The sequence below is a fragment of the Misgurnus anguillicaudatus genome, chromosome 13 (genome assembly GCF_027580225.2).
Source record: "Misgurnus anguillicaudatus chromosome 13, ASM2758022v2, whole genome shotgun sequence".
NCBI classification, from domain to species: Eukaryota; Metazoa; Chordata; class Actinopteri; order Cypriniformes; family Cobitidae; genus Misgurnus; species Misgurnus anguillicaudatus.
In genome coordinates, this window is record NC_073349.2 from 15,402,543 (window position 1) to 15,416,912 (window position 14,370).

Below are 14,370 nucleotides of genomic sequence, written 5' to 3' on the forward strand. Positions count from 1 at the left end.
CACTGGTCAAAGTTATTATTGTAGAATACTTTGAGTAGATTTTTTATACAGACAAAAAGTGTTGACTTATTTTCCCATTAAATTCTTAGATTTCCATACATTTTAGTCTACAGTATACAGCAGTGTTCTTTCATCATAGATAGATACTTTTTTCTCTTAAGTAACAGGCAGGTAATTATTAATATATTTAAGAGTTTAATATTTTTTCTCTTTTTTGTCTTTTTTCCATTGTAGAGCAATAAGTGTATGTTCAGGAGAATGTGCAATTGTTTTTTCCATCAGTTAAAAGAGCACTGCTGGAAAAAGACAATATTAATTATAATAGTAGTAATAATAATAATAATAATGTACAAGCTGTTCAGTTTTAATTCTTTACAAAAAAGCAAAAGGAAAAAGAAAGAGACAATAAAGAGTAAAACAAAAAAATGTGCTTAAATCGTAAACAAAAGATGCACGTGTGCACATTTTGGCAAAATGACCATGGTGCAGTTGTACAATAATTTATAACTTTTATATTAAATATATTATATTATTTACTCTTTTCACATTACATTTTTTTCACCTTACCTTGCGTGAGTTCTCTACAACAGAATGTAACAAAATGAAGGCAGACAATGGAATTTGGAATTATCAGCTTTTTTAGTTATATAAATATATATGCGCATATATATATTTTTATCACTCTATCAGGATTTTGAATCTTGATAAAGCGGCTGACTGTTGTGGTGGAGCGGAGAGATACCATACATATGCCACTGTAATATATATATATATATATATATATATATATATAACCACTGTCTTGAGAGCTGAATGATTGGGGTATACGACTTAGATATAGTTTAGTTTCAAAATTATTTAAAGACAAGCATTGCTTGAGGCCTATTTTGGTAGTTAAGCTTTGCTGAGGATAAGATAAGGTAAAAGTTTATTGTGGTTTAGCTAGTTCTGTCCTCTCTGACCACCACTATGACCTGATGATTGGGTCTGTGCCTTTCAATGGGTTTAGTCTCTTAGACCTGCCAGCGCTCTCGGCATTGGAGACTCCACTGGAACTGCCTGATAGCCTGATAACCAATTGAACGGTGGGACACATTCATACAGATACAGTGCTGCTTTAAATGGGTGGACAGGTGTGACTTCTCCACCAGCTAGGTCATACAGGTATTGTTCAGCTACCGTGTTGTATTTGGACATACTATACATTCTTTGTAGCTCAGGCCAACCCATTTTAAGCAACATATGTCTACTAGCAGTCAGATTGGTGGTGTAACGCCGCTGCACCTCCAAGATCCTTGCCGCATGTTGTATCGAAAACCGGGCAGGGTAACAGGAGGAGAACATTATGGACAGTACCACATTATGACAGCACAGATGCGCTGGGCGGAGAAACGCGTGTCCACCAACTGCTTACAAGCTACAGTGAAGCATAAACAGACAGAAGTGAAGTCAAACAATGACAATGAGAAGCGCTATGATATTAACATGCTCTGCACAGACAAGACTGACCAATGCAATGACATGATCTAATGGCGCTCATGCTTGCATTTTCCGCTTTCAATATTCGCCAGTTTCTCAAAACTGGACAATCTAGAAAAGTAATTCTATACAGATAAAGGTTTTCTTTTTTGCGATCCCTATATACATGTCGTGAAGCGTATTTCACAGCTGTGGACAGGGCAGTCTGTTGCATAAGTGCCAGCCTCGTTCCCCAAATGATTGTATTACATTGTAATGCACTGGTTATAGCAATACGACCATGAAGGTACCAGTCCAGAAGATGGCTAGTGGGTGTAAAAAGAGGTAACCCCTGATCAGTGGAATGTCGATGGAATGTAACTGAATCCAACATACTGTAAATTGACATGGAGATGCATGTCATTACATAATAGAGATTATTATTCTGTGCCAGCAAATCCATCTCAAAGGTTCTCTCTGCTAACATGCAGACTAATAGTCCCACATTACCGTATGTTTATATGAACAGGTCACCATTTTGGTGTTTCCCCAAAACAGTGAACCCCGATTTTGTGCAAAAGTAATGCTTACCCCTCAAAGATTGTCCATTGGATCTTTGATATATATAACTATGGCATGGCAGTATACAGTAAGATGGATTTCCCTATCTTGGTTTATGCCCTCTGACCACAGTCTGCAGGTATTGAGTTCATACTATAGATATTATCACAATCTGATACAGTATGTGGAAAGCAATGCATGTGTGAGTATGAATGTATTTAAAGGGCCAGCAGGTATGTTTGTACTGAGCAAATATAATTATTGGAAAATGTTTAAAGGGTTGATGCATTCGTTGGTGTCATTTGCACAACATGAATTTTAATGGCTTAAATGTTAAAGAAAAAAAGACACCATTAAATGTTGAGTCTGGGCAAACCCACTATAATCGGGGGTCCAATATGTGTTTAGCAAATTTGAAATGCGTTAACAAGGCCATTTTGTCATTGCAAAGATGGGAAACCAACATAACTCCTTTTTCAACCATTGTTTAACATAAAAATGGGATTGCCCAAATCCTCCACCCTGTAGCATATTTTAAACAAGAACGTCTGAGTAAATGTTTAAAATATCAGCATTCGTGAGAATTAAAAAAGCAAAGCTACAAATTGGCCTCAAAAAATAAACTTAAGGAAAATATTTTTTTGTCGTAAAACAAAGATCAGTTTACAGAAATTACAATAGTGCTGCAACGGTTTTGCCTTTTTGTTAAAAGCAGACACAATATAATTGAATTATTCTAAGCATCGAATTTATATCGTCTTTGCTTTGTTAGTACTTCTTTTTTGTCGCTGTTTTACGTTTTAAGGACAGACACAACACGCACACAGACATACAGAGAGAGAGAGATAGAGACAGATAAGATAGATGAAAGAAAGAGATAATGCGAAACAAAACAAAAAGATGTTCGTGTTCACATAAATAAATAAATAAATAAAAATACATGTTTTAAAGCTAATCCATAAAGCATTCATCGCAAGTAACAAAAGTTGTACTCTGATGTGGCAATACTAATCCGAGCGCTCATGATTATGGTGGAAATGAAGTCAAATTATGACAACAATAGTAACATCAATATAACATAACATGAATTGACCCCTACTCAACTTGTAGGGTACGTATACACCTTTTCATTTGGAGAAGTCACCAGCACTAAATAATCTCTTGAAAGTCCGTCAGGTCTGGATTTCTCACCCACTTACATCCATCCAAAGGGACTACAGACATGCAGCAGACTGGCCTCCTCTCCACACAGTGAGAGGAAAGATACCTGTGAAGCTGTTGTTGAGACATGAGGATGGTGGTTGGTGTGGTGGCAAAAGGAAGTGATGTAATGTGATGGCCACTATCGTTTTCAACCCCCCACCAGCCCAATTCACAGGTCTCCGTCATCAAAGTTTATCCGATTCCCTGGAGCATAGTCACTCATAGAGATGTCTCCAGAGTAAGAAGAGGGTGGAGCTGTCGGGTAGGCGATGTCCTGTGGCCGTTCGAGTCTGTGGGAAGGTTCTGGTGGTAGCCACTCTCGATGGCGTTGTTGTTGCGGTTAGGCGTGGCGGGGAGGCTGTACTGGCGATAGGGGCGAGGCGGTGGGTGGGAACGTTGCGGTTGCTGAACCGGAGGAGGTGGAGGCTTTCGGAAGGCCGGATGCAAGTAGTGGTTGTGCTTCGACCACTCAGATTCGTCGTCAATGTCCGTGTCGTCGATAAGCGGTATGTTGTTAATGATGTCGTTGATGAGAAACTCGGGGTGCGCCATGAAGTTGTGGATGGAATTCCTGGACGCGGGTTTCTCCATTCCATCGTAAAGGGAGCTACGGAACGCTTTCACCACTCGCATCTACAGGTGGATAGAGAGTGTGAGGCACAGGAGGGTGGGGCAAGATGAAGAAACAAGAGATGTGGGGAAAGGAGGAGCAAAGACATCTCTTAGTACATGTGCAGTACAATAGACTTGAATTGCTGTATTACCTGTTCACAACATGCCTTAAAATGCACAGACAGCTCAAGATCAGGTTGCTGCAAATTTATATGCTCACTAAATGGGTTTGTCTAATTTGTTTCAATTTGGGAATTGAATTTGAGGTTTGGTTACTGATGCAGTGTGAAATTTCTGTGCAATAGTGGCACCTAACAAAGAGGACTTTCCATACATTCCACGTCTACCATTGTTTGGACAAACATTCTAGTTTTAACGGCACTGTGAATTCTACTTATTCACATCATGCACATATTTGGTTATGCAAAAACATTTGCAGTTTCCACAGATTGTTACATTTTATAACGATAGTGGCACAGAAATGACACACTACACCTTGTATCACATACTGTATATTCCAATAATAGTAACTACAGCTTTATACTATAACTGCACAACCAGATCTTAAGATTTTCTCAAAGAAGAAATATTGTAAACAAAATAAAACCAAATCTTAAAGCGCAGGAAATGGACCCAAGCTTTTAGTTCACATGTATCGCTCGCAAATAAAGATGATGGACATTCTCATAACAGAAAACACACCGGGCCTCAAACAGAGAGACAAATGGATGCAGAAAGCACCAAAAAAGGCAAACAAAACTTGCCATGTGTGTATTTTGACCGATTACTGCTTAAATGAAATAGAGAATAAGTAACAGAAATAGCGGTGCCTTGATACACACATAGACACACAGCCAATGGAAAGAACAGTGGGTTCGAATCTGCAACAACGTTCTGAGCAATACATCAAACTGAGGGCAATGATGAAAAGATGCATGACCGGGGTTCTGGATGGTGGGATGGAGGGAGGACACCACCGGTACCCACAGCCTGCAGTGATAGTCATGGAGTAGATATATGATGATTACTCATTGGTACAAGCAGCATTCAGGGGTGCAGTAAGGAAGAAATGGCACTGTGATCGTGATGTCATTATAGAGAGGCAACATGTGACATGAGCCAATAATGACAATTATTGTGAATGAGTTGGAAAATAGGTTGTGATGAGATACTGTAACTGAGGTGTGGTAAATCTTTTTTTATTCCAGTTTTGTAGTCTAATTTTATGGTTTTATTGAACTGGAAAAATAATATTATAAATCTGCCTGTTTTATTGGGAGTTTCTTCAACTATGAGCACATTTGTGGACTTTAAGAAAATAATATTTTAATTAGTGATTAAAGATTAATCGCGATTAATCGCATACAAAATTAAAGTGATTTTTTGCACAATACATGAGTGTGCGCTGCGTGCAACTACCATGTACACATAAATGCACACACATTCATGTATGCATTTAAGAAACATTTACATGTGTATATATATTTATTTACATTTTTAAATATTTTGTATTATATATTAACAATAAAAATAGATATATAAATAAAAATGTTCTGAAATGTATATATGTATGTGTGTGTTTAAATATACATAATAATTACACACAGTACAGACACATATATTAAGCAAAAATGTACTTTTATTATGCGATTAATCGCGATTAATCATTTCCCAGCACTAATTTTAATTTAATTTAACAAACATGTATCATAAACGTTTCCACTATCTCTCAGCATTTTGAGATTTTGAATATTTTTTATAGTATAATGGCATACTCACTAAATTTACAGCTAGCATTTTATGTATTCTAAATACACAAAGTTATTTTTTCATATTTTAAAAAAAATCCTTAATGAAAAAAATATACTAATTTTAATTTAAAGTAATGTAATGTAAAAAAAAAAACGTTACCGGGCGGGGTAAAATAGTTGGTCACCAAATAAAGACGGCGTATTTTAATCATTTTTGCTCAATTTATATATACATACAAATAAATATGTGGTTTAAAATTTGTCTTAATTAACAATTTAATTTTAATAATATATAACAATAATAATAATAATAATAATAATTAATTGTAAATTATAATTATAATAATTATAAATAATAATTTGTAAGTATACATAATAATCAATAAAGTAATTAATAATCAGTAAGTTCATATCTGAAAAGTAGATTAATAATAAATTAGGAAAAATCTGGGACATAAAAGGACCTGAAGTTAAAAAAACACCCAAACATGAACTATCTGCATTTGTACCCTTACAAAAATTAACCATGGTTTTATTGTGGTAAAAGTAACCATGTTTTTTCGGGTGTATTAATTACTATCATGTTTTTGAAAACCATAGTTGGCAAAACCATGGTTATTGTGTAGCTCCCATGGTTTTACTACAGTAACCATGTTTTTTTTATTTTAACTGTAGTAAAACCATGGTTAATTTTCGTAAGGGTATGTTGGCTAATATAGTATATGATAAATTGCTTCACACATTTAGATCACATAGATTGCCAGAGAAAAGTTTTATAAAAACATCATCTGGACGGATGATGATGACTTCTCAGAGTCTAAATTCACTTCCTGGCACTGAGCCATTGATTACATAACGCCAACTGGTGTGACAGAAAACCTTATCAAGCACCATCACTCTTACACGAGCCGAGCAGGCGCAATAATACAAAGTCACAGCGTTTCTGCTTTCTCCAAGTCACCTTATCAGCACAAATAGATCACACCTTCGTACAGTATCATATGCTTGAAATTATATGTTACTTTTTATTTGTAAGGACAACTACTCCGGATTACTGTTTAGATGACAGATTGAGTTGTGGATGTTTAGATGTGTGGAACAGCGTATTCAGTGAGAAAGTGCGAGAGAGAGTCAGTGTCGTTTGGCATGCAGCAGAGCGGACGAGTGCAGATGACAAAAAAAGAAAAGCAGAGGAGTGTTGATGAGATCAGCTTCAGTCTGGTAATGCAGAAGAAAGTAAAAGAAACACAGGAACCCATCAGAAATCACAATGCTCATTCCAGTGCAGCTGTCTCGTTCTTGTGTGTTACAAGCTCAAAGTAAACATTCGAATGCATGATGGGAAGCAGTCAGAATCATGCAGCTGTAGCACATATACACACGTGCACATCTCCCATGTGTATATACTTAGAAGTGAAGGGAGTACAATCCTTCGCTGTGGCTGCAGGCCGATGCAAACCCACCCCCCTCCCCCCGCCCACCCATTCCAACACTCACCCAGCAAAAGAAAAGAAGCTAAAATGACAAAGAACAAATTTACAGAGAGACAAAACAAACAAACAGGAAGGGACGGTCAAGCATTTGGTTAAGTGCTTATCTGTTTTTCCAAAGAGCCTGTTCGTTGCTTAGATAAAAATCGTTTTGTTTTTACTTTTGCTTCTTTCTATTTTTTGTTTTTGTTGCATGAATGCAGGTAAACGTTCGAGTATAGCGCCCACTTTTGGGAAACGTGTCTTTTCACAACTGATTGATGTTTGCTCTCGGGCTCTGGACGTTTGAATGCCAGATTACTGTATCCACGTTGTCCTTCAAAGAAAAAAGCTTGATGGAAAAACTCCTTTACTCAACAAATATTTCCCAAAGATGTCTGAAATAAAAATAGAGCAGAAAGACTTGAAGCAGACAAAGTGATAAAATGCAGGAAAGGAGAGGAAGTAGTTAACAAAGCAGAGAAAACATGGCATAGTGAAGTTTGATGTTTGTCTGAGAGGTTTATTAATCATGTGGATGAGAGATCGGTGGCCAAGATATTCATTACAACACTGTCGGAAACAAATACTCCAAAAATGGTCTGTTGCTGTCACTGGGACGGTACCCTTTCGAAAACTACACCTTTGCACTTAAAGAGTTCATATTAGTACCTAAGAGGTACATATCTAATGTATACAGCTGTACATAAATGGTAAATATTATTTTTAAAGGGTACAGCCCCAGTGACAGCTTGGGAGACAATTTTATTAATATGAATAAGTTTCCTTAAATGTGGTGTTTTAATCAAAAAAATTTAAAGCAGATATTTTATTTATTAAACTGAAAGCATTATAGGTTCAAAAAAATAATTTACATATCAACAATAATATAAACTGTTAAATATTTTATTTAAAAAAAATCTTAATTATTATTCTTGTATCTTAATATTAAGATATTTCTGAATTTTTTAGCGATGAGCTGTATAAATACTTTACCAAAAAAAATCAACTTTATCTGGTGGAAAGATTAACAGAGTGATATAAATATGATTATTTTTATCAGCGCTTAAATAAACCTCAAATGGACATTCTTGTTATGAGAATACAGTATATTTTCATCCGCCCTTAGCAGTGAACCATTACCATACAAGGCAAATTTTTTACCGGGCTGGACATATGAATATGCGTAGCAGTGCTGTCCCTCTTCACATCATGAACCCATTTCACCAAAACAAACTAGTAGATCTGTTTAACTATTTTTATGTGAGACAGATAAAAGAAAAATAATTGCATATTTTTGGAGAGCTGGAGTGAGTGATTGATCTAAATATAGCGTTTTCCTTATTAATAGCCTTTTGCCAAAAGGACAAGATACATTTGAAGTAAAAAAATATATATTTATGTAAACGTCAACATATTAACACGTAAGTGCTTTATTAAGTGCAAATTTTTAACATGAGGATAACGGAATGATGCTTCAACTGAAGTTAGCATTCATTCACAAATCAAAGGCATAACTAGAGAAGAACAACAAAAATTTAGAGATGTAAGTGTGGAGTAAAGTGGATAGTGACTGGAGCGAATGGGACATTTTTACATAAACCCACACACACACACGCACGCACGCACACAGAATGAATAAATGTGATGCGAAGTGCACAGATATGCATGATACACAACACAAACTGTCAGCCACAAATAAAAATGATATATGATGGTTAAAATCTTAACACGTCTACCCTGAAACAAAGAAAAATCAACAAACATGGAGAAATAGCGGTAAAGAATTTTACTTTAAAAATGCTGGGTTGTGTTCCACCCAAAGTTGGGTCAAAAATGGACAAACAGCCACTGGGTTAAATAAACCCAGAAAATTTTTATATTTGATTCACAATGGGCTAAAATAACCCAGCATTTTGTGTTGAAACAACCCAGCATATGTTAAAGTACTACTCAATGGGTTGGCTTTGTCCCATTTTCACTCAACGCTGGGTTAAAAATAACCCAGCATTCTTTTAAATTGTAGGTTCAAACAACTTAGAGGAATAGTTCATCCAAAAAAAAGATATGTTGTCATTTATCCACAGCCTGATGTTTATCTAAACCCCATGACATTCTTTTGCAGAATACAAAATAATTATTTATAGCATTCAAGCTGCTTTAGTCATTACCGTTAAAGGTAATTGTGATCATGGCTGTCAAGTAAAACGTTCAGGGCATCTGTTGAATGGCTTCAGAGCATTTGACACAATCTCATGGCAATTCGTAGCTATTTTACGAGGTGGCTAATTTGTATGATTTCCTTTGTTTGTTTCTGGGTTTAGAGGTGCGGTTAGGGCTTCATTATTCATTTTTTCTAATAATCGAGTGTTTTTGTATGACTCGTACAGATTCATCTTTGTTAGTCATCTTGTAAAATATTTATGAATTCCTGTGAAATTAGTATTTTGAATGCAGCACATGACTCATGTGGACTACTTTCATGCAGGTGCTCTCCAGGGCTGGACGACTTCAGTCACCATCCAATTCTACTGTATCTGATATATTGCCCTACATGAACTTGTGCAGTTTAAATATATAGTATATCAATACAGTGGGGAAAACAAGTATTTGACACATCAGCATTACCATCAGCAAGGGGATTTCTATGTGGGCTATTGACCCAAAACTTACACCAGATGCAGCCACCTAGCCAAATATTGAATTCATACAAAGAAATCAGAACATCCAAGCACACAAGCTGAGTCACAACAAACAAAGTGAAATGACACAGGGAATAAGTATTGAGAATGGATATTTCAGCAAGACAATGATCCCAAACACAAGGCCAAGGAAACAATGAAGTGGTCAGTCAATCACCTGACCTAAATTCCATAGAAAATCTATGGAGAGAACTGAAGATCAAAGTTCATAAAAGAGGCCCAAGGAACCTTCAAGATTTAAAGACCATTTGTGTGGAAGAATGGTACAGAATCACTCTTGAGCAATGCAAACGACTGGTCTATCCATACCAGAGGCGTCTAGAAGCTGTAATCACCAACAAAGGCTTTTCTACAAAGTATTTAATAAAGTGTGTTCAATACTTGGGTGATTCTCACGAAACCATTGAAACACCACGGCACTAATGATTTTAGCTTTAAAATGTGTAATATAGTAACATTAAAAAGCATCAGAATTAACACAATACTGTGTTCTACCTTGCACAATGTGTGATTACAACATAAGAATTTATAATTGTAAGTTTTATCTTATTTTCTGCTGAAATTCTCACTACCGCAATGTGTCCGGCTGTGTTTGAACATGCGTTACGTTGTAATTGAATCAAATTAACACAAAAATATTAAGAAAAAAAATAAATGGATGTTTTGCTAGACTACTTTAGATGACAGAAAAAATATTTACTGAATAATCATGTATAATAATAATGAAGAAAAATTAGGAAAATGATGTGTCCATGCCTGATGTTCTCATCCTCCGCAACACTTTTTGAGAACAGTTTAAGCACACATACAGAATTTTAATAAAGTTTGATTTTGAGTGACCAAGCACATGGACCAGTTACTTCAAGATGGCTACCAGGTAAGATCATTTTTTTACAGTTAATTTGAAATATTGTCTTGTCAGAATGCTTACACGACATTTTGATTATCATTACCGCAACAGATGCTTATTAAATGTTAATTTAATCAATAGAAGCATAATACTTTGATTTTAAATGCATGTGCAGAATCTCCAAATTATGTTCTTTCAGGTTTGTCATGTCATTTTGAAAATATGTCAGGGTTGATGTTTTCTGACTGTTGTGGTAATGAAATTTTTTAGGACTAATTTTTTAAATTATGTTACAAAAAGTAAATTAATGTTCCCATTTACTCCAGACTTTGTTTTTCAATGTTTGGTGGGAAAAAAGTAAATTTAAGCAATTTTTACATTTTCATGCTTGACATTTTTAAAACCAAGTTTTCGTGAGAATCACCCACTTATTCCCTGTGTCATTTCCCTTTATTTATTATGACTCAACTTGTATACTTAAATGTTCTGATTTCTTTGTATTGATGGCCACATCTGGTGGAAATTTTGTGTCAATAGGCCACTTAGAAATCCCCTTACTGATAAAAATGCTGATGTGTCAAATACTTATTTTCCCCCGCTGTATATCGGATTTATGCGTGGAATGACACAGAGCATTATGGACTTCCTTTTTTTTGAGAGCCTTTGTGCTCTTTGGAAAAAGTCATAATGGTTTGAAACAAGATTTTTTTTAGGTGAACTATCCCTTGTTAGATACACTGCCAGTAAGGATGATTTTAAACCAGGAACATTCCTTAAAAAAACTACATCTAGACATACTAAGGTTCTATGTTTACATCATTAAAAGATAATTTGTTAGTTAGGACTGTGAAGAGCACAGATGCCCACGGTGGAGAAAATAGGACACAGGAAACAACAGATTGAAGTCATGACAGTGAACCATGAAACAGAGAAAGAGGCTGTGAAAGTCTGTGGAAGGGAGTCATTGGCACAGAGACATTAGATGCTTTCACACATGATGAAGGGATTTAAGATGCATCATCTGAAAATAAGTAAAAATAAGAAAGGAGAATGAAAGAGAGAGACATAGAGAGAAGAACCGTATAGGGCTTTATACTCGAAGGTTTACCCCTGTGTAGGCCTCAACAGCCATAGCAGCACACAGTATCTACTGTATACTTACTGGAAAACCATTTGCTGTACGTTTTTAGTAAACCACGCTTGACAACAGACGTGTGTGCCATTTTCTCTCTGCATTCTCGTTGTGCACATGTGAACTAAATATTACCTGAACAGGTCAATACAGAAGCAAGTTATGCTTCTCACCAATTATATGTATAAAACAATCATTTTATAATTGTCCGAACTTGACTAAATACATTTCAGAGTTGAAGTGTGTGATTTTAAAAGAGACAACTACAAGTAAAAGCCTGGGTATACTTCACTTTTTAAGCGTACGTAAGGTACGTCAGTACAGTACACATGACGCAAATTTTGTCATCAGAAAAGTAAGCGCATACTGTACACGCACCACCAGATTTTTGTAACCCTGCATACTTTGTACAGGAGTATGTAGGCCAGAAGAAGTTTAGCAATTTGTCGCCATGCGCATGTATCGAACACCGGTATGCGCGTACGAATCAAATGAAGCATACTTGCGTTCAACTGTGCGGGTTTACTTACATACGGTACGCGTAAAAAACAAAGTATACTTGGTCCTTAAGCAATGACAAAACATTCAAAAGTTTGCTTGGGCACCCCACAACACAGCTATTAGCGTTAACTTTTAGGGTGGGGCATTTACTTTTCGACCAATGAAAGACAGGCGCACTGTTCAAGTGACCAAATCATTATTTTGCAAATGCTAATGCTAACAGAAAGCACACACTTCAGCTTTAAAGAAAGGATTATAATTGTTTTGTGCTATACACACCACACTGACGTTGTCAGGTAATCTGTTCACTTTTGAACAGAGATAACAGAGAGAATGGCTTATCGAGAAAAAAGGATTTGAGAACAAAACCAACGCCGTCAGACAACAAAGAAGAACCCAACGGCAAGAGAAAAGGCCCGACACAGCAAGACACCACGTAGAGATTGAGGCAAAGGAGTGGAGGGGGACACAAACAGCGGCCCACAGAGGATCAGTCAAAGCCAGACAGGCTGTCTTGCAAAGAGACACTCAACCACAAAGATATCACGACTACAAACAAAGAACAAGAGATAGAAAGTACAACCGCACACACGGTGTGTTTGTTAATGTTTGTTCGTGTTCTGAGATCCCTGCTGTGAAGACCAGCAAATGTTGGGATGGGATGCTGGTGTGCCAGGCTTCTAGTTTAAACAGCAAGGCCTCTATGGTTAACCAGCTATGCCAGACTTGTGCCGACCCAACCGTCAACCAACAAGGGCATTCATGCTAGTTTAAGTAAGTCTTATCAGCAGGGATGTTTATGTACATGGAGACACAATGTGCGTATTGTTTATAAGCAGTTAGTGATATTTAGTGTACTTGTTTGTGTGATGTCTGACACAGGTAGGGTAAAGCAGGAGAACTCACTCCCGGGAGCGCCGCTCGTATTGGCAGTGGAGAGAACTACATGAGTGGGGGTAGAAATATTGGTTACGTCATGGAGTTGGCTGAGCACTGAGGAGCGACGTCTCACTGCACCCTGAAACGAACCACTTCTCTTGAACGTACTCACTACCTCCATCTGCAGGAGAGAGAGAGAACCACATCATATACACACTCAGATGGAGAAAAAGAGAGAGAGAAAGAAAGAGGGAGCAGAGCGAGAAGAAAATAAACTTGTGATATAATTCACCTGGTAAGGGTTATCTTATCTTTACAAATACCACTAGTGTACTAAAGGGCACAGCTTTCAACAATAAAGGAACATTTCAGCCATTATTTACTCACTCAAACATCATTCCAAACACATATGCTGTTTTATAATATATCATGAAGCATAATTGTTTTTTACACAGTTTTTGCCATACAGCAATGGTTCATAGTGTTCATAATGTCAAGCCAAAAACAACTATATTTGAAGTAAAAACTGTCATGTGCAACATTTACATTCGAAGAGCTCAAATGCAAAACGCCACCTTCGTCAAAAATAAGATAATAATATTAACCGAATGCTCTCGGCACGTATCATATGTTCATCAAATTCTTTTACTTCAAATCCACTTAATTCTGGCCTCAGGTCATTTAGAAGCGCCGCTTTGTTGGCAGGATCCGTTAAGCACCAAGTAGACTTTTCAGCAGTCCTTAAAGTGCACAGAAGTCAAATGTAAAACAATCGTGGATCACATTCAAACTTGGGTCCCTTACTTGGACCTGAATACAACAAGAATGTGGCAGCCACATGGATCACGGCGATTTTGTCATAATTTGCAATGTTTCTAGTTGCATCCTTAGTGAATTTGCCCAAAAAAGCTTGCATGCACTTAGAGGGTTTTACAGCGAAAGCCAGTCAAATTTCCAAATCCAACTTTCGTTTTGTTGAAGAAATAAGAAGACAAGAAAAGTTGAAGAGAATTAAAGGAGAATTAATATGGCCATATTCATTTTTTAAGCTGAGAGCTCTAAAGTTTGTTTATAAATTAGCGTGTACTGGATTATGAGCATGCTTAGTTCAAAGGTATTTGGTATGATGGCATTTTTGGCATTTTTTCCACATCATACTCAAGGGTTGCCCTACCCTGGGATTGTTTGTTGTTTCTGGTTCTTACATGTAAATGCAATAGATGAGAGGATTTTTTATCTGAGTGGAATACAA

At 36.6% G+C, this 14,370-nt stretch overlaps 1 protein-coding gene across 4 annotated transcripts in view; it reads right to left on the reverse strand.

The window, feature by feature from the left end:
- Positions 1 to 14,370, reverse strand: part of atp2b3b (ATPase plasma membrane Ca2+ transporting 3b) — a 63,875-nt gene continuing 49,505 nt past the window's right edge. Inside the window, exons 20-21 of one of the 4 annotated variants that reach the window (XM_073875143.1) lie at positions 13,213 to 13,299; positions 1 to 3,855 (exon numbers count right to left, since the gene is read on the reverse strand). In XM_073875143.1, the coding sequence (XP_073731244.1) occupies positions 3,442 to 3,855; positions 13,213 to 13,299 (501 nt within the window). In that variant the 3' untranslated portion in view covers positions 1 to 3,441. Of the gene's footprint in view, positions 3,856 to 5,955; positions 6,804 to 13,145; positions 13,300 to 14,370 lie in introns of those variants that run through there. The other 3 variants (XM_055189268.2, XM_073875142.1, XM_055189265.2) reach the window with 3 other exon arrangements.